We start from the raw sequence: 21,281 nt of genomic DNA on the forward strand, positions 1-21,281 counted from the left end.
AACAATAACAATAACCATTTTTAAATAATGATATATATATTAATAATGATAATAATAATAATAATACCAATAATAATAATAATAATAATAATTGGATAATAATAATAATACTAATTATAACTTTAACGATAATAACGATAGTAATAATAAAAAAATAATAATTTTTAATGATAAATCCCTTTTATTGATAAAGATAATAATAATGATAATAATAAGATAAAACTAGAACGACGATAAAAACGACGATAATAATAATCATTTTTAATAAAAATATCGAAAATTCAATTGATTATAACTTCTAATCCGTTCATTGAAACCATTCGATATCTAATGGAAAAGTTCTTAATTTTTCGCTAGCTTTCCAAGGACATGCATATCTTATACCTTATCTCAACCGCAAGTGTAACTAATTCAAGATTCAACCTAATCTGTCTAAGGGCAATATCAAAAGTACAAGCATGCATAATCCTAAATACTCGAGCACTAGTCAGGGATACACTATTCGTATGTAAAAGTTAAATTATGAGGACTCACGTATCAATATTGAGATTCAATATTGCAGGAAAGGTAGGTAGACGCAACGGAAATGATAAACACTATATTGACCTCATGAGCATACCCATGAAACATACTCAATCACCTCCATAGCTATAACCCATAATTTCCTTAATCATATTCCACTCGAAAAACAATTTCGAAATCACTCGGACAGCACTCCGTAGTAATATTTTATGTATACTAATAATATCTTGAAATAATACGGAGTAAATATATATATGTATATCGATTGAGAGAGTTTAGAGAAAAATATTTTCAAGTTTCTATGAAATAATGAAACCTATTGAATTCTATTTATAATAGATTTTTGAATTATTAAAGTGAATTATTAAAGTATGAATTATTAAAGTGAATTATTAAAGTATGAATTATTAAAGTGAATTATTAAAGTATGAATTATTAAAGTGAATTATTAAAGTATGAATTATTAAAGTGAATTATTAAAGTTAAAGTAAAGTAAAAATAAAGTAAAGGTAAAGTTTAAGTATAGTAAAAGTATAAAACTATGTACGTATAATACGCGTATAAATATATATAATATTAATTTAAATCGTTATATATATTTAATAAAATAAAATATAAATATCGTTATCTTTATCATACTAGTTAAGTAATGAGTTGTCAAAAGTGGTTCTAGATATTTATAAAAGTTATATACGTTTTAATAATAAAGTTCTTTTTAAACTAAAAACGTTTTTTGTACGTTTGAAACTAAATAGATCAATCGAGTCTTTATGAAATTCAATCTTCCACTAGCCTTTGTCTAGTTCTCAATGATTGACAATTTGTTCTTATTTATAAATCACTTTATCATTTTTCGAATATTGTTAAAATGGAAAGATTTCTCAAATCAACGTGGGCCTTTCAACAGAGACTTGTAATCATAATTCAATATATCTAATAATTCAATCATTTGATCTTATCTTCTAATTCCATTAATAAACATTTTGAAACAGATACAATCGTATAAAGTATTTAATCTAATATTTTATTTACGTTTCAAGTTATAATATATATACACATATACATATATAATCATATTCGTTTAATGGTTCATGAATCGTTGGAACTTGGTCGAGGTTGAATGAATGTATGAACATAGTTTAAAATTCTTGAAATTTAACTTAACAAATATTGCTTATCGTGTCGGAAACATATAAAGATTAAAGTTTAAATTTGGTTGGAAATTTCCGGGTTGTCACACCGTCACTTGTGGGAACGTTTTGTTTAATAGTTGTAGCCCGATGTTCTTTTTCTCACTTTGGTGAGAAGCGAACATTACTAACCCGTAAGCATAGCATGCTTCTTTATGTTGCATGTTAACCGCTTTTTCTAAATCATGAAGTCCTATATTCGGATACATTGAGTCAAAATAATTTCTTAACCCGTTGCGTAAAATAGCATTTGGGTTCCCCGCAATATATGCATCAAAGTAAACACATCGTAACTTTTGGGTTTCCCAATGTGATATCCCCCATCTTTCAAACGAAAGTCTCTTATAAACCAAGACATTCTTGGAACGTTCTTCGAATGTCTTACAAACTGATCTCGCCTTAAATAGTTGTGCCGAGAAATTCTGACCGACTCTAGACAAGATTTCATCAATCATGTCTCCGGGTAGGTCTCTTAAAATATTGGGTTGTCTATCAATTTTGTGTTTTTATACTGTAAAATAGACAAGAGTTAGATTCGTAAAAAAAAATACTTATTAATGCAAGCAATTTTTACATATATCATAAAGCATAAGCACACTATATTACATATATTACACCACACGAATACAACTATCTTATTCTGACTCGCTCGTTTCTTCTTCTTTGGTTTTGGTTCGTTTTGCCAAGTTTCTAGGGATATATGATGTTCCCCTAATACGAGCTGTCGTTTTCCACAACGGTTTAGAAAAACCTGGTGGTTTAGAGGTTCCCGGGTCATTGTTACAACTTAAGGGCTTCGGGGGTTGACGATACATATAAAGTTCATCGGGGTTGGAATTAGATTTCTCTATTTTTATGCCCTTTCCCTTATTATTTTCTTTTGCCTTTTTAAATTAAGTTGGGGTAATTTCTATAACATCATCGGAATTCTCTTCGGAATCCGATTCATCAGAGAATTGGTAATCCTCCCAATATTTTGCTTCCTTGGCGGAAACACCATTGACCATAATTAACCTTGGTCGGTTGGTTGAGGATTTTCTTTTACTTAACCGTTTTATTATTTCCCCCACCGGTTCTATTTCCTCCTCCGGTTCCTCCTCTTCCGGTTCTGATTCTTCTTCCGGTTCTGATTCTTCTTCCGGTTCTTCTTCGGGAACTTGTGAATCAGTCCAATATATATTCGACTCTTCGTTATTATTAGGTGAGTCAATGGAATTTATGCTAGAGGTAGACATCTATCACACAATATCAAACATGTTAAGAGATTAATATATCACATAATATATACATGTTAATAATATATAGTTTCCAACAAAAATGTTAAGCAATCATTTTTAAAGAAAACACGGTCGAAGTCCAGACTCACTAATGCATCCTAACAAACTCGATAAGACACACTAATGCAAATTTTCTGGTTCTCTAAGACCAACGCTCGGATACCAACTGAAATGTCCCGTTCTTATTGATTAAAAACGTTCCATATTAATTGATTTCGTTGCGAGGTTTTGACCTCTATATGAGACGTTTTTCAAAGACTGCATTCATTTTTAAAACAAACCATAACCTTTATTTCATAAATAAAGGTTTAAAAAGTTTTACGTAGATTATCAAATAATGATAATCTAAAATATCCTGTTTACACACGACCATTACATAATGGTTTACAATACAAATATGTTACATCGAAATCAGTTTCTTGAATGCAGTTTTTACACAATATCATACAAACAGGGACTCCAAATCTTGTCCTTATTTTAGTATGCAACAGCGGAAGCTCTTAGTATTCACCTGAGAATAAACATGCTTTAAACTTCAACAAAAATGTTGGTGAGTTATAGGTTTAACCTATATATATCAAATCGTAACAATAGACCACAAGATTTCATATTTCAATACACATCCCATACATAGAGATAAAAATCATTCACATGGTGAACACCTGGTAACCGACATTAACAAGATGCATATATAAGAATATCCCCATCATTCCGGGACACCCTTCTGATATGATATAAATTTCGAAGTACTAAAGCATCCGGTACTTTAGATGGGGTTTGTTAGGCCCAATAGATCTATCTTTAGGATTCACGTCAATTAGGGTGTCTGTTCCCTATTTCTTAGATTACCAGACTTAATAAAAAGGGGCATATTCGATTTCGATAATTCAACCATAGAATGTAGTTTCACGTACTTGTGTCTATTTTGTAAATCATTTATAAAACCTGCATGTATTCTCATCCTAAAAATATTAGATTTTAAAAGTGGGACTATAACTCACTTTCACAGATTTTTACTTCATCGGGAAGTAAGACTTGGCCACTGGTTGATTCACGAACCTATAACAATATATACATATATATCAAAGTATGTTCAAAATATATTTACAATACTTTTAATACATTTTGATGTTTTAAGTTTATTAAGTCAGCTGTCCTCGTTAGTAATCTACAACTAGTTATCCACAGTTAGATGTACAGAAATAAATCGATAAATATTATCTTGAATCAATCCACGACCCAGTGTATACGTATCTCAGTATTGATCACAACTCAAACTATATATATTTTGGAATCAACCTCAACTCTGTATAGCTAACTCCAACATTCACATATAGAGTGTCTATGGTTGTTCCGAAATATAAATAGATGTGTCGACATGATAGGTCGAAACATTGTATACGTGTCTATGGTATCTCAAGATTACATAATATACAATACAAGTTGATTAAGTTGTGGTTGGAATAGATTTGTTACCAATTTTCACGTAGCTAAAATGAGAAAAATTATCCAATCTTGTTTTACCCATAACTTCTTCATTTTAAATCCGTTTTGAGTGAATCAAATTGCTATGGTTTCATATTGAACTCTATTTTATGAATCTATATAGAAAAAGTATAGGTTTATAGTCGGAAAAATAAGTTACAAGTCGTTTTTGTAAAGGTAGTCATTTCAGTCGAAAGAACGACGTCTAGATGATCATTTTAGAAAACATACTTCCACTTTGAGTTTAACCATAATTTTTGGATATAGTTTCATGTTCATAATAAAAATCATTTTTCCAGAATAACAACTTTTAAATCAAAGTTTATCATAGTTTTTAATTAACTAACCCAAAACAGCCCGCGGTGTTACTACGACGGCGTAAATCCGATTTTACGGTGTTTTTCGTGTTTCCAGGTTTTAAATCGTTAAGTTAGAATATCTTATAGATATAGAACATGTGTTTAGTTGATTTTAAAAGTCAATTTAGAAGGATTAACTTTTATTTGCGAACAAGTTTAGAATTAACTAAACTATGTTCTAGTGATTACAAGTTTAAACCTTCGAATAAGATAGCTTTATATGTATGAATCGAATGATGTTATGAACATCATTACTACCTCAAGTTCCTTGGATAAATCTACTGGAAATGAGAAAAATATATCTAGCTTCAAAGGATCCTTGGATGGCTTGAAAGTTCTTGAAGCAGAATCATGACACGAAAATAATTTCAAGTAAGATTTCCACTCGAAATAAGATTGTTATAGTTATAGAAATTGAATTAAAGTTTGAATATGATTATTACCTTGTATTAGAAAGATAACCTACTGTAAGTAACAAAGGTTTCTTGATCTTGGATGATTACTTGGAATGGATTTAGAAAACTTGGAAGTAAACTTGCAATCTTGGAAGTATTCTTGATTTTATGAAACTAGAACTTTTGGAATTTATGAAGAACACTTAGAACTTGAAGATAGAACTTGAGAGAGATCAATTAGATGAAGAAAATTGAAGAATGAAAGTGTTTGTAGGTGTTTTTGGTCGTTGGTGTATGGATTAGATATAAAGGATATGTAATTTTGTTTTCATGTAAATAAGTCATGAATGATTACTCATATTTTTGTAATTTTATGAGATATTTCATGCTAGTTGCCAAATGATGGTTCCCACATTTGTTAGGTGACTCACATGGGCTGCTAAGAGCTGATCATTGGAGTGTATATACCAATAGTACATACATCTAAAATCTGTGTATTGTACGAGTACGAATACGGGTGCATACGAGTAGAATTGTTGATGAAACTGAACGAGGATGTAATTGTAAGCATTTTTGTTAAGTAGAAGTATTTTGATAAGTGTCTTGAAGTCTTTGAAAAGTGTATGAATACATATTAAAACACTACATGTATATACATTTTAACTGAGTCGTTAAGTCATCGTTAGTCGTTACATGTAAATGTTGTTTTGAAACCTTTAGGTTAACGATCTTGTTGAATGTTGTTAACCCATTATTTATTATAACAAATGAGATGTTAAATTGTTATATTATCATGATATTATGATATATAATATATCTTAGTATGATATATATACAGTTAAATGTCGTTACAACGATAATCGTTACATATATCTCTCGTTTCGAAATCATTAAGTTAGTAGTCTTATTTTTACATATGTATTTCATTGTTAATACACTTAATAATATATTTACTTATCATTTAACATAATTAACCAAGTGTATCAATATCTTAATATGATTCATATATACCTAGTAAGACGTTGTTATAACGATAATCGTTATATATATCGTTTTCGAGTTTCTTAAATTAATAGTCTCATTTTTATGTATATAACTCATTGTTAAAATACCTAATGAGATACATACTTATAATAAAATCATGTTAACTATATACATAACCATATATATGTCATCGTATAGTTTTTACAAGTTTTAACGTTCGTGAATCACCGGTCAACTTGGGTGGTCAATTGTCTATATGAAACATATTTCAATTAATCAAGTCTTAACAAGTTTGATTGCTTAACATGTTGGAAACACTTAATCATGTAAATAACAATTTCATTTAATATATATTTAAACATGGAAGAGTTCGGGTCACTACATTATAAGTGTGTGGTTCTCATTGGAACTCTTTTCTTTCGCTCTTATCACTCTTATTAGCCTTCATTAGGCTCTTTTGACTTTTCATTTCTTTTGCTTGCATGCTTAGCATTAGGTTTACATTTGGCAATTTTCCAAGTTGGCCCTCATTGGGACTATTTTGCCGTCTCAGTGGTCTATGCTTATTATGTCATATGGTAGTGGCTATAAGTTTGTAATCATTTCACAATATTTAGCATTTACTTCCCATCTTAAACAAGTAGTCTGATCTCGAAGTTGACAGTTGTAACGACCCAACCCGATGACCAACCATTAACGTAACCATTTTTTTATAAAGCTGACCACACCTATCAGCATTAACCCGCGGCGCGGGGAGTCTAGCTGCCTTGTGGCTTAGACTTGTTGCTGAAGGTTAGAAGCTATGAAAGTCTCGGGCCCCTTTTTCTGTTTTAACCCGCGATGCGGCCTAAGCCTTGACCTGATGCTGATTTACATTTAATTACACAAGTTCCAATTATGGCAACCACAAAGTGACAATTGACCCAAAACTAGTTTAACGACATAATACATAAAAATTAAGTTACTGAAATCAACGACACGGCACAACGGCCTCGGGAACACAATGAACCGTTTTAACATGACCCAAAAGACACTTTCGACCCAAAGCGTTTAAACTATACATAAAACCGAGAATGGCGATTGGGGACACACTACTCAATCCTAGATCAATCCGAAGGCACATCTTCTAAAGCAACCTACAAAAGTCCACAAGTTCCTACGCTTACCCGAGCCGCCACCTTGCGAACCTATAAAAATAATATCAACGACGTGCCACAAGGACCCAAAACTCATAGGGTCAATCATCTCATACACATGTAAAGTGTACCTGAACACCCAAGGATCACTCTACCCTACCCGCACCCATCCTATGCATACATACGCATATAATATATTTACACTCACCTTAGCGCCTTGATGAATGTAACCGAATAATCCGCAACACGTCAATCGAAAGTACCTACTCCATTTATCACATAACAAACAACACAATTCGGGTGGATTACAAACCAACCCAAATTGACACTTAGTGCAATTTTGACCCAATTGCACTTCCAAGCACAAACCGTACCCAAACTAACCAATAATAACTCACACTAGTGAAAATGGTCCTAATACACCAATTAAGCCAAAAAAACAAGTATTAAATACTTGTCTTCCCCAATTTGACCCATAAACCCGAATTTTGACCCATTTCAAAATCAGTCTTCCAAATACACTCAAAAAGGTTCCAATACTTCCATAATCACTAAACCTAGTGATTAAACCCAATTACAAGTCTTAAATCATGGTTAAATCATCAACCAAACCAAAATCCACCAACAAGGGTCAACAACACCAATTACTAGCTCCTAACTTCCATTAAAGAGCTAAATGGGGTTTTTCAAGAACATGCAAGTTCAAAACCCTAAATTGAACAAAACTTAAACAATTGAAATGAGGAGTTAGAACTTACCAACACTACCACAATGTAGCTAGGAATGAGATGAACAACTTTAACACATGAGCTTTTACCCGAATCAAGCTTCTTCTTCTCTAAATCGAGCTTCATCTCTTTAAAAGTGGGTTTCTCTCTGTAAGATGAGAAGAGAGTGTTTGAGTGGATGAGATGGGATAAAATGAGGATAGGGTTGAGGTTGGTATCAGTTTTAAGGCTCAAAACCCATCCATATGTGAAATGACTCAAATACCCCTCATTTAACCCTTTTTAAAATGCTGAAACTGTACTTGCTGCAGTTATAGCCTGCGGCGATGCTAGGACGCCCGCGGTGCGGATCAACACTAAAAAAGCCTCCCGACACTTTTAATAAAGTTCCTCATATTTTATTCTGAAGTTCAGGGACTGAAGTTGTCTGACCCTGATTCTGATGCAAAATCTAAAAATGCATAAGTATATGTAGAGTTTTCTTGACACTTTCTGAGAACAATTCTCGGTGACACTTTCTGGCGACACTTTCTAATGTATTAAAAATTCAGGGTGTTACAAGAGTAGTTCTATTAGCTTTTAGAGAAGATTAATGAAAAGGCATAAGTTTGACTAAGAATTTATACTTCCAAAAATATAGGGTTAGGAATGGGAATTTGGTTAATTAGGTTATTCCTAAAAAGGTTTAGGATTCTAATGGTAACTAATTGGAATTTTGTTAGTACTCTATATATTTGGATATGTATTCAAGTGCTAACAACCTATGTACTGGCTTAACTTGGTTTTAAAACAAAAGGCTAACAAAAAATAAAATCCTATATATTTCTTTATCATTTACATGACCTTGATTTTAGGTGTTTTATATTTCTTTATAATTTATTACATCTCAAAATTTAAAAATTTCACCATATATGGAGTCAAAAACTAGTTACTTTTTAAGAGTATGAATTATTAATCATAAAGCAACAATTTTTTATAATGTAGGGTAAAAAAATCAAGTGTGATAAAAACCTCAATTTATTAGTATTTCCTTAATATTTTTCAAAAAAAAATTATCTTGGGTTTTTAATTAAGTGAAGAATTCACCCCTCCCCCACACTTATTTCATGCTATGTCCTCACTAGCATAAAAGGAGACTTATAAAAATATAGGAAAGATAAATAGTAAATAGGGAGAAGAATGATATTACTTAGAAGTCGATTGTAGTTACAGGATAGTTGCAGAAGTTGAATTTGAAGAACACGCGCCCAATCACCCCATTTATTTAAATAATCACTGATAAAAAGGAAATAAATACATTCTTCTTTATTAACGAGTCATAAGCTTTACTCGACCCCATTTAAATTTTTCCTTAGTGGAGTTTAACTTCCCCCAGACTTATCGGACGACATATAAAATCGGTGAAAAATGTTCCAGAAATTAGTAACGTTAACCAATCATTAACACTTCGGGTTGTAAAGATATATTTAATTTGTTGTTTGTTCAAAAATTTGAAATTAACCCCAGTGTCAATTAATAGTTTCCCATTGTGTAGGTCTTGCGGCAATAAGTTTGTTTTTGTTGCGGGTTCTTGCCAAAACGAGTCTTTAAATACCATTTCACATCTAATATTTTCTTGAAGATACACGAAGTCTATCGGAGTTATACATATTTCAAGTGGTGTTTCCGGTATAAGTTCTTTCTTCGTAAATATTTCAAACAGTTCATCCTCAGATTCATCATTGATGTTGACCTTCATAAACTCGTCAAACTCTGCATCTAGATCTTCATCCTTAATACTTATAGGTGTGAAATCCCCCATGTCTACATTCATTAATTCCCGAAAGTCTTCTTCAAGAGAAGAATCAATGTCATATAACCTTAAAATTGGAGCAGTTTCCACTAACCTAGTGTTTTCTAGCAACTTTTCCACCTCGACTTTGAAATACAAATCCTCATCTTCATCATCCGAAGAATCCCATTTTGTTGGATGAAACTCATCATCGTCCTCTGTATCTGAAATGTCCTAATCTATAACTGTTGGTTCCTCATCTATAATTTCATCCTTAAATGATGAGGCTACTAGCATAGGTGGTGGAGTGGTAGGTGGTGGACATATGGGTTGTGGAATTGGTATAGACTCTATCGCACTTAATTGTTCTAGGTTTGAATCGGTAGGTAGTTTTGTAATAGGTGGGGTACTTAAATGTTTTACGTCTGGATTTGTGCAACATTGTAAAGATCCATAAAACCACGGGCAAAATCCCTCGGCTAACATCCTCTCTTCTATCGACATGTTTCTAATACTTACCCCGAAACCCTCTACTTCTTCTTTGACTGGTTCGAATTCCTCATTAACCACCTCTTCCTCATCATTAGTCCAATAATACGAATTGGAAAGATATGGTGTAACAGTTATCGTATGTTGAGTTTGAACATTTTTGTCCTTTTCCTTTACTTGTCTCATGTATTCATTCCATTCTAATATCGATTGTATTTGTTTTTGTGAAAATGAAGCAGCCTTATATTCAGCCTTATTTTCTTTAATAAAGTCTCTATCCATTTCCGTAAAAGTTCTCTCTTCTTTTCTCTTTATTGGTTGTTCCATATTTATAAATAAGATTGAGATTCAGATTTTAAAATGGAGATTTTAATTTATAGAAGGAATTAAGATTTGAATGAGAAAATAATTTAGGTAATTAAATACTAACTAAACACATTAAATTTTAAGTAATAAAATATAAATAGCTTATGATTAAATTAAATAACAACTTTTATCGCATAACAACGGATAATCAAACATAAACGGATGATATCGGCTAAAAAGTCACGTTTTTACCCCCGGTATTAAGTCCTAAAAGCATAAAAGTTCAAAAATTTATCGGCAAAATAATCGCCTTCTCAGTTAAATTTGTAGGTAAAGTAATTACAAAGACGATACAAAAAGAATCAAGAGAATCGGAGCTAAAACGAAGATTCTAGAGCGAAAACGATGAAAGAATATAAATCAAGTTACGATCCAGCAAATCAGCAAACCAAACGACCTGCCAAATGGCTTGCCTATATGGAAAACTTCCTGCCACACGGCCCAGACAAATGGGCACATCAAACGGGCTGGTCTGGCAAACGGCCACACCAAACGGCCTGCCAAACGGCTTGCCAAACGGCCTGCCAGCAGTTTGCAGGCACTTTTCACTTCTATTTAAAGGATTTTTGTCATCCATTTTCAACACACCTCTCTTCACTCTCACACTACAATACACTTTCTCTCACTAGAGCTTTCAAGGCCTTCTCACCTCCGAGCGAGAAATTAAGTACCCGGAGTCGAACGCCGACGATCGTAATAGGAGTGGTCTAGAGGATGTCATCACTTGTAATGGTTTGGATCTCGTCTGTAAATGATGAACGCTTTACTTAATTTAATAAAGATATCTTACGTTGCTTTCATTTTGCATGCTTATCTATCCATTGCAATTATTTATTAGGTGTTGAATACTTTATCTGAATCTTATGCTAATGTTATGCTAAAATCCTGACGATTTAGAAGTTTAATTTACGGATCACCCTTTCCACTTATTCACGTGGCTATAACCTAGTATTAAGACTTGATCCACCATAGGATACGGGTAAGTAGTTATGTGTGCTTAACATCACAATAGAGATATAGTACCTACGTACGAATAACCATTTATTCGTCAAAGAAGAGCTGCCCATTTAGGTTGTGATTAGAGTAGGCAATATAGAATTCAGTGAACACTGGCTTGCTCAGAAGCATGATTCGCGTCAGAAGCAACGTTGTTGAGATGTTGTAAGATGATTCGGGGTTGAGTATGTGATCGCAAAGGAAAGACCTCTAATCCAATTAGCAGTACCTTAGAATATTTAAGATTGCACATCTGTTAAAGTTAAGGCATAGCTTAGTATTAAGTGGTGGAATATTGCTTTAGTTAGACCAACTAGAATTAAGAAAACCTGAGACTTTCCTTTAGGGATATACCACTTTGATCATGTACCTAGGATTCTATCCATAAGGTCATTTAAACCTCAAGGTTAATGTTAGGAGTAGGGATATCCATCTTAGCCAGAATCTTCAAGGCCTAAACTCTTAGTGACAAATCAATTAGGTTCATAGCCCCGTTGATTGAGGTTTAGTGTTTATTCTAGGAAGTTAAACTCTTGTGATAGTTCCCCATCAGAATTTTATTCTTCATACCTATCCAACTTTATCTGTAACACCCTAGGCAAATCCCACATCGCCCACGAAACATGAGTGATCATGGGATTATAAGGTAATACTCACGCTTAAATGACACAACGCGTTTTAGGATCACAGGTTGAGTAGAAGTGCGAGTACGTTGTGGTTAAGCGTGCTCGGGCGAGAGCACTACCAGGATGGGTGACCTCCTGGGAAAGTGCTTCTCGTGTTTGGTCGCCAAGAAAAAGCCGTGCGCCTACGGGGAAAGCGGACAATATTGTGGTCATGTTAAGCTGGGGTGTTACAGAATGGTATCAGAGCCACTCATGTGCCGTTGGGGGTGGTGGGGCAAACCTCATCGAGGACGATGAGTCCCTAAGGGGGGGTGAATGTAACACCCTAGGCAAATCCCACATCGCCCACGAACATGAGTGATCATGGGATTATAAGGTAATACTCACGCTTAAATGACACAACGCGTTTTGGGATCACAGGTTGAGTAGAAGTGCGAGTTCATTGTGGTTAAGCGTGCTCGGGCGAGAGCACTACCAGGATGGGTGACCTCCTGGGAAAGTGCTTCTCGTGTGTGGTTGCCAAGAAAAAGCCGTGCGCCTACGGGCAAAGCGGACAATACTGTGGTCATGTTAAGCTGAGGTGTTACATTATCTTTATAGTTATATTATAATGTCAGTAGTTAATCTTAAGCTATCACCTCTGATTACTAGGGTTAACTATTTAGGCACTTTTGTCCCACGTTACTGAGCAAACATACACAAATACGAACCTGAGTTATATTTACCACTTACTCGTTAAAAGGAAGACAAGTAGGTGAGTTATAGCTTGAGAACTCCAGCTAAATATAAATATTAAAACCGTTACTCTCTTTTTGTGGTTAATTCTGACGTGTTGCGACCTAACGACACCACATAAATAAAACCGTCCGTTTTGGCCATATCGTTGTAGTAACAAGTTTTTGGCGCCGCTGCCGGGGACTTATTTTCTGTCTGTTAAGGTAATCGTTGATTCTGTCAAGATATCTAAGATTCTTGAGTGGTTTCTAAGAATGAAAATTACACACAAACTTGGTTGTTGGATTTTCCGAATAGTCTCCAATTATATTAGAACCAAAAGGATTCTGCCTCTCCGTTGTCGGCCTGGCCACTTGTTTCAAAGATAAATTGATAAAGAACACACATGCTTAACAAACAGGGAGTTTTTCGGTATAGGATTTAAAGTCGCCATTATAGTAAACCCTTTTCAAAACTATAAAAACCAAATATTAATTATGGTATTAATTTCTGTAGATTCCAGTTCAAACTTAACCGATTACGAAGAAAGTGCGAAAGGCAGTTGCTCTCCCACAACTTCAAAAATCGGAGAAGTTTTTCTTAGTAAAACAAAAATAAATCTACACCCTCATGAATCTCATCAAGAATTAATTCTTGATCCTTGTAGTCCAAGAAGCCGGATAACTTCATCCGACTTAGATATTTCATTGCTTTTGGATAAGTTTTACTCAAATGAACCAGGATTCGGCCCTCTTCACTATCCAAAAGGGAGGTTTAGTCTTAACGAACTCCTCATAATGGAAGATGAAATATGAGAAGAATACCCAACTAATTTCAACTATCCAGGACTGTTTGAATTTAATTCACAAGAGAAACGATACACTGATAAGACAAAAGCTCCGTTTACTGGAAATCTGTTAAATCCTAGCAGAAGGTTAGGCGTCTATAGAAAATTTATTAGGCACATCTATTCCTCAAACTTCCCGTTCTAAACATTTCAAATAAATATGTTAAAATAGCTGCGTAATCAAGTTCGTTCTCTTCACAAACTGTTAAAAGAGTGTGGCGATGATATTTTTGTCAAGTATCGGGATGCAGAAATTGACTTCAAATTTGATTTAGAGTCATTCGTCAGTTTTCCTCCTCACATTAGTAATAAGGAATTTTCTCAAATTCATATCAACCGTTATGTCGCTGTAATGATTTCTGAATTAGAATTTTGGATTGAAAGCAAAAAACCTAACCCTATTTCAAAATACGGAGATCGAGATTTCTTTTACTTTGATCCATCCTCATTTCTCATCAAACGATTAATCGAAGTTTTTCCGGATTCAACCAAGGTAAGAATACATCAGAATTTCTTCGCAAAAAGAAAGGAAGTATATTCTGAACTCGTGCAAATCCTCACTATGTCAAAATTCCAATTTACAACTCCGCAAAGAAACATTATCCGGGAAACATTTGGAAACTTTAAATTTACTATCGGTGATCCTGATTGCGCGGAAGATCTGTTATTTCAAGACACGGTGTCAAAACTTCTTTTCGAACTTAATTATCGAGATACTGGACCTAGGGATGGAATTTCAAACATTAAAAAGGTTAGAAGGGCTTTGGTTAAACTTATAGATGACATCGGAGATTTACAAAAGCGTGATCATAAAATACTAAGTGATTTTGAAATATTTTCAGTACACTCCGCTGATTTACTCTGGATGGTTAAAGAAGCTTTAAATTCATCTTTCTTTCCGCGTCATTTCTGGAATTTAGTTATGGAACATGTGTAATTTGAGTTATTAATAAAATAAATTTTTTAGTTTACTCCGTCCATTTGTCTTTTTCTTTAAATTTTTAGTTTAATTAATAAAAATAACCGGATTAAGATCCGAAGCAAAATTTCATTTGTCTTTTATTAATTTAGTGAAAATTTTTAAAATTTTGAAAAATATAAAAATTCTCGAGTCGGGTTAGGGAAATAAGCCCGTGAACCACACGGGCCCATTTTTCTTCTCCTTTTCTACTCCTCCTCTCCTTTTCTTCTTTCTTTTCTTCTTTTCTTCTTCCCCTCTTTCTCCTTCGGCTGCGACGAGACACACCACCACCACCATCCTCAAATCTTGACCAATTTTAACAATTCAAAGCTCTAATCCGCATCTCTTGTACCTTCTAAACGCATTTCCATCATCAATTTTGTATAAAAGGTACTCTTTCACGGTTAAAAATCGAGTGTTTACTCGGAGTCAAATTTTTGACTTTTGAGAAAAATTGTGTTTTATGCCCAAATTTGATTTCCTATATGCTTAGTTAGACAATGTGATTGATATGTGTTAGTTTTTAGGTTCGATTGAAGCATTTTGAATCATTTTTAGCTCTCGATTCGTTAGTTTAGGTTTTAGGTTAGAAATTGGTGAAATTTTTGGGAATTAGATGTTTTGCTTGCTCAATTAGGCTTTGTGATTCATCTAGAGTGCTTAGAAGCTAGTTTTGGAACAAATTAGGATTGTTTGATTGAAATTTGAAATTTTGATAAACTATACAAATTTAGACTTTCGGTTTTCCTATAGTTAAAGCATTTTTAAAACTTGGGATTACTTGAAAATTAGCCTAAATTAAGATATCATTGACTTACGAATAAATTTGGAGTCTAGTATTTGATTTTTCTTATTTTGTACGTTTCAATCAAAATGAATATTTTTCGATAATAATGGTCTTAAACCTCGACTTAAAGACGTTATAGGCAAAGTTTGATGTTTAAAATATTTAAGGTAATTAAAAATGGTCATTAGAATCATTGTATGCTTAAAAATCATCTTACTTTGCTCAAAGTTGCTTATTACGACTAATTCGCTATAATTATTATTTTTATCATTATTTGTTGCAATCACGGGTACGCTTCAAATTTTGTTTAGAAATAAGTTTATAGTAAGATTAGATATTGTTTGCTGAAATTTTGGCTATGACAGGGATTTGGAAAATGCCATTTTTAAAGCCCTCATTTCGAATTTTTTTTCCAAAAAATATAAGCATTTTTCACTTCTAAGTGTTGTTATAATTCTTATTATTTTGGAACATAACCTACATTATTTGACTCCCGCAGATGGCTAATTATTTACCCAAAGAGTACGAGTTGCCCCACCCATCCACGGGCAAGATAACCCAGAGGATAATGAATCATTCATACGAACTTGGATAAATAGACAAAAGGGTGCCAACAAGTACATAAATTGGGAAATAATGGAGCAGTGTGGTTAGGCCGATGACCTGAGACAGATTTTGAGTTTTACAGCATACGGGAAAACAAACAGCACATGGCAAAATCTGTTTGAAATTCATGAACGGGTGTATCATGAGAAATATGCAGAATTCATGGAAACATGGAGATTCGAAGCAAATGTTGACCAAGAAGAAGATAACAGTCATCAATGCATCTATTTCCGCCACCAGAATCAAATGCATCACTTGACTCTCGCACAAATCGTAATGCACCTAGAGCTGTACAAGCGACACACGTTAACCGCTCAGTGTTTAAGAGAGGATTCACCACCTTGAACCAAATCGATCATCAAGCTTTCTGGCGAACCTACAACTCCGACAACGAAACCTGAAAGTCAAGTAAAAAGGCCTCAAATTTCACTAACCCTGTTCATCGTATTCTCCACCACCTCATCGCCAAAACTCTCCACCCAAAAACCCAACATGGCGGTGCTGTCACAGTTAATGATATGGGTCTAATGCACGCCATGATCAACAACCAAAATATACAAGTCGCATACCTTCTCGTTCAAGCCTTTAGAAATGAAAAGAATACCTCGAGAACAGTTGTGCCAGTTTTGGGAGCCGTTGTCACCAAAATCCTTCGCCGGATGCATGTTTTAGGAAGTATTGAAAGATTTGGGTATGTGACAGTAGCTGAGTCTGAAGCAATAGAGTATAAACTACTGCACACTTGGCAGTACATTCGGATTAAGGATGAGCAGTTGATATGAGCATTTGATAGTTGCGGCCAATCTGGAAATCCTAGACTCAGAAGACCAAACGGTGCCAGGGGTTAGAGTTAGGGGATTTAGGCCTGATGCGAGGACTAGGGATGGCAGGAGACGGTGAGGTTTACAGGAACCACGGGATGAGGATGATCCCACCACACAGGGTACGCCCACTGACACCCGCCGACACTCATCAGTAGGAGATAGGGATCGGCCGCAGTTTTCACCGTACCATTATCATATAGGGGACTTGCCCGGACATGAGAGTTGGTTTGATCAGCATGCTATCTTTTAGAATTTGGATCACTTCACACATCATGCAGGCAGACATCTTAATGTCCCGCCATATCCTCATGAGTATCTGGTGATGTTCGCCCACAGAGACCCGAGAGGTGCAGGGCCTAGCCATCAGTATACACCACCACCTCCTCTGCCTCAGCATCACTACCATCAGCGCACGGTCATTCCATCTCCTCCAAGGGAACAGAGGACAGTGGCCGAGAATTTGGCTGCCAGCATTTTTGGGACCACCCACGTCAGCACCCACAGGGATACATCCGCTAATGTTCAGAGCAGTGCGTGGGACCAGGCTGCAAGTCGGTATATGGCTGAGGATGTCACATAAGGTCTGGGATGATCATATACATACTTATGTATATGTATATATTCAGTGCGAAAGGCCATTTGAAGGCGAAAGCACAAGACAATTGAACCGCAGTGTGGGATTGCGTAGAACATTAAAGAGTGCGAAGGCTTCTCGCAGTGTTTATGCGGAATGTCTAAGTGCCCGCACAACTTACTTCCGCGTAACTCCTAGACCTATAAATAGGGAGCTTGACCTCTCATTTTAGGTTGTTGATTCTGGAAGGGTTGCCCTAGCCATATTGATTTCTCTCGTGACTTTGCCCGAGACTAAATCATTGTTTGGTTAAGGTAATTTGGGAAGACCGGGACATGGTTGTTGATCGTTTAGCACTTAACGAAATATGAAAATAAGGTCCCAAAACCATAATCGACATCCACTATACCCCCTCATTGCACTCAATCCTTGATTAACAGTAATAGGATAATCTAGGATTGATCAATTGGCGCCATCCGTGGGACACGAATAAAATTGAAATGAGAAATTCGCGTTCGTTTTAATCGAGCTATTCAACTCATTTTTTAATTCTAATCGTGTTGTTTTCTGTCTTATATTGCAGGAATAAGTAATTTGTGCAACAGCAGTTGCAAGCAAAGCAAAATGACGAAGCAACAAAAGCTTTCGTTTACTAAGAAAGTTGTAAATGAGAATTTGAAAGTGCGTAAAGCGCACAAAGCTTGTGTAAGCGAAAGCTCTCTAGCAAAATTGAACAAAGAACAATATGCGAGAATAATAAGCACAATACATAAGAAAAAAGGATTTAAAAAGCGAAAAGCAGTAGAAATGTTTGAAAAATGGCAATTCGCGCCCATTACATTTCCATTTGAGCAAAGTCGCGAAAAGAATGACATGCCGTTGGTCATATCGTGTAAAATTGCGAATACAGGGATCACAATCATGAAAATTCATGTTGATACTGGCAGTAGTATTGATTTGATATACGAGCAATGTTTTCGCCAATTGCCAGAATGCATCAAGGTGGAACTAAAACTGACCGCGATATCCGTATCTGGTTTTGCGGGTGAATCTGCTTGGCCTATGGGGCAGTTATCCTTAGAAATTGAATTTTGTGATGAAACAGAGGAAAAATTGACAAGGCAAGCGCGGTTATATTTTTATGTTATATGCGTTGCTTCGCGTTATAACATGTTATTTGGAAGATCTGCGTTGTGGAAGCTTGGCATAGTGCCATCTACAATACATGGAATGGTCAAATTCACTACCTGCAAGGGTGTGGCAACGATAAATTCTATGGCTACGCCATCGATTTGTGCGGCTATAAGCACGAAAGATGCAATTGTTCCGCATAAAATTGAAGATGATAATATGGTTGTTATAAATCCTAAGTATGCTGATCAAAAAATTAAAATTGGGATCAAGTTGAATGTAGAAATAAGAAAGAATATTGTGCAGTTGCTGGTCGCGTATATGGATGTATTTGCGTGGAGTGAGCAAGATATGACCGGAGTTCCGCGTAATGTTGCAGAGCATAGATTAAATGCCAATCCTGCGTTAAAACCTATTGTACAAAAGCGCAGAGGAATGGCTCTAGACCGCATGAAGTGGTTGTCTGCGGAAGTTGCTAAATTGGTCAATGCGGGAATATTGCGTGAAGTAAAATATCAAACATGGGTTGCAAATCCTGTTTTGGTAAAAAAGCCAGATGGTTCGTGGAGGATGTGTATAGATTTCAAGGACATAAATAAAGCTTGTTCGAAGGACAACTATCCACTTCCTGAAATTGATCTTAAAGTGGAATCTTTGCATGATTATCCCTACAAATGCTTTTTGGATGCCGCAAAACGATACCATCAAATACTAATGGCGTTGGAAGATGAAGATAAAACCGCATTCCATACTGGAAAAGGCATTTATTGTTATATCAAAATGCCTTTTGGTTTGAAGAATGCGGGAGCCACTTATCAGCGGTTAATTGATAAAGCATTTGAAGGTCAGATAGGCCCCAATCTGGAAGCTTATGTTATTGACCTTGTTATAAAAAGTAAAACGCAAGAAAGTATTTTGGTAGATATGCAAGAAACATTTGAAAGTTTGCGGAAAATAAACATGAAGTTGAATCCGTCTAAGTGCAGTTTCGGAGAAAGGGAAGGAAAATTTCTGGGATACTATGTCACTGAGCAGGGCATACAAGCAAATCCTAAGAAAATTGACGCAATCGAAAACATGACTGCGCCTAAAACCGTTAAAGAAGTGCAAAGTCTAACTGGAAAAATCGCGGTTTTAACTAGATTTCTTTCGAAGGTCGCGGAACGACAATTGCCTTTCTTTCGCACTCTTAAAGGATGTTTAAAGCAGAAGAACTTTGTATAGACTGAAGAGGCTGATAAGGCATTTCAAGAAATGAAGCAATTGCTTGCTGCATTACCTACATTGATTGGGCCTGTTGATGGTGAAATATTATATCTTTACATTTCGGTCGCGAATGAAGCATTTGGCTCAGTACTTATCGCGAAAAGGAACAAGGTTCAAAAGCCAGTCTATTTTGTTAGCAAGGCGCTTGCGGGAAGTGAAATAAATTATGCGCCGATAGAGAAATTTATTTACGCGTTAGTTTTAACTTCACAACGATTGTGCAGATACTTTCAAGGTCATCCAATACATGTTTTAACTGATTTTCCAGTTAAAAATGTGTTGAACAAACCTGCGGTATCTGGAAGACTTGCCCAATGGGCGATTGAGTTTGGAGCATTTGAAATATCATATATATCGCGTACATCTGTAAAGGGGCAAGTTTTGGCAGATTACCTCGCAGAAATGACGGGTGATTTAGAGGTGATCCATGAAAGAACGCAATTAATGCCACCCTCGCATGAGATCTGGGATTTATATACAGACGGTGCCTCATGTATTGAAGGGGTAGGTGCGGGGCTAGTGTTGACAAATTCAAGTGGCGAAGAGCACACGTACGCACTGCGCTTTAATTTTGATGTGATTAACAATGAGGCTGAATATGAAGCATTGCTTGCGGCATTGAATTTGCCACGTAAGATGAATATAACGCATCTGCACGCATATGTTGATTCTCAACTGGTGGCAAATCAATTCAATGGCTCTTTTGAAGCACATGAGTTGTCCATGCAGAAGTATTTGAAACTTGTAAAGGAATCTGCAGAAAAGTTTGAGTTCTTTGAATTATCACAAGTGTCGAGAAGTCAAAATAAAAAAGCAGACGCGTTAAGCAAACTTGCTGCATTAGCGTTTTCGCACTTTCAAAAATAGGTGTGGGTGGAAGAACTTCCTAATAAGTCCATTAATGGAAATTTATTTGTTGCGGTTATAGAAGAAGTTGGACCAAATTGGATGGATCCTATTGTCAATTATCTGCGAAATGGTACGTTGCCAGAAGATAAAAAGGAGGCTCGTTTGGTACGTAAAAGAGCACCCATGTATGTAGTTGAAAATAATGTGTTATATCGTAAATCATATTTGGGACCATTAATGCGGTGTGTGGGACCCGCAGAAGCTACAACCATTGTTGAAGAGGTGCATAGTGGATCTTGGGCTCTTCACTCGGGATATAAAACTATTGCTGGCAAGATAATGCACATGGGCTATTTCTGGCCTACTCTATATCGTGATGTTGCGCAAATTGTTAAGCG

The 21,281-nt window shown here is 35.2% G+C and overlaps 1 protein-coding gene across 1 annotated transcript; it reads left to right on the plus strand.

The window, feature by feature from the left end:
* Nucleotides 1-20,022: 20,022 nt before the first annotated feature.
* On the plus strand, nt 20,023-20,901 carry LOC139888636 (uncharacterized). Its single transcript, XM_071871633.1, has one exon. It carries the CDS (start codon nt 20,023-20,025, stop codon nt 20,899-20,901), a length of 879 nt encoding a protein of 292 aa, XP_071727734.1.
* The last annotated feature ends 380 nt before the right edge of the window (nt 20,902-21,281 follow it).

The sequence above is a fragment of the Rutidosis leptorrhynchoides genome, chromosome 2, assembly GCF_046630445.1.
Source record: "Rutidosis leptorrhynchoides isolate AG116_Rl617_1_P2 chromosome 2, CSIRO_AGI_Rlap_v1, whole genome shotgun sequence".
In the NCBI taxonomy this organism is placed as follows: domain Eukaryota; kingdom Viridiplantae; phylum Streptophyta; class Magnoliopsida; order Asterales; family Asteraceae; genus Rutidosis; species Rutidosis leptorrhynchoides.

Excerpts from the sequence above, each read along its gene's own strand:
- LOC139888636 (XM_071871633.1), top strand. The coding sequence starts at position 20,023 with ATGAAGCAATTGCTTGCTGCATTACCTACATTGATTGGGCCTGTTGAT.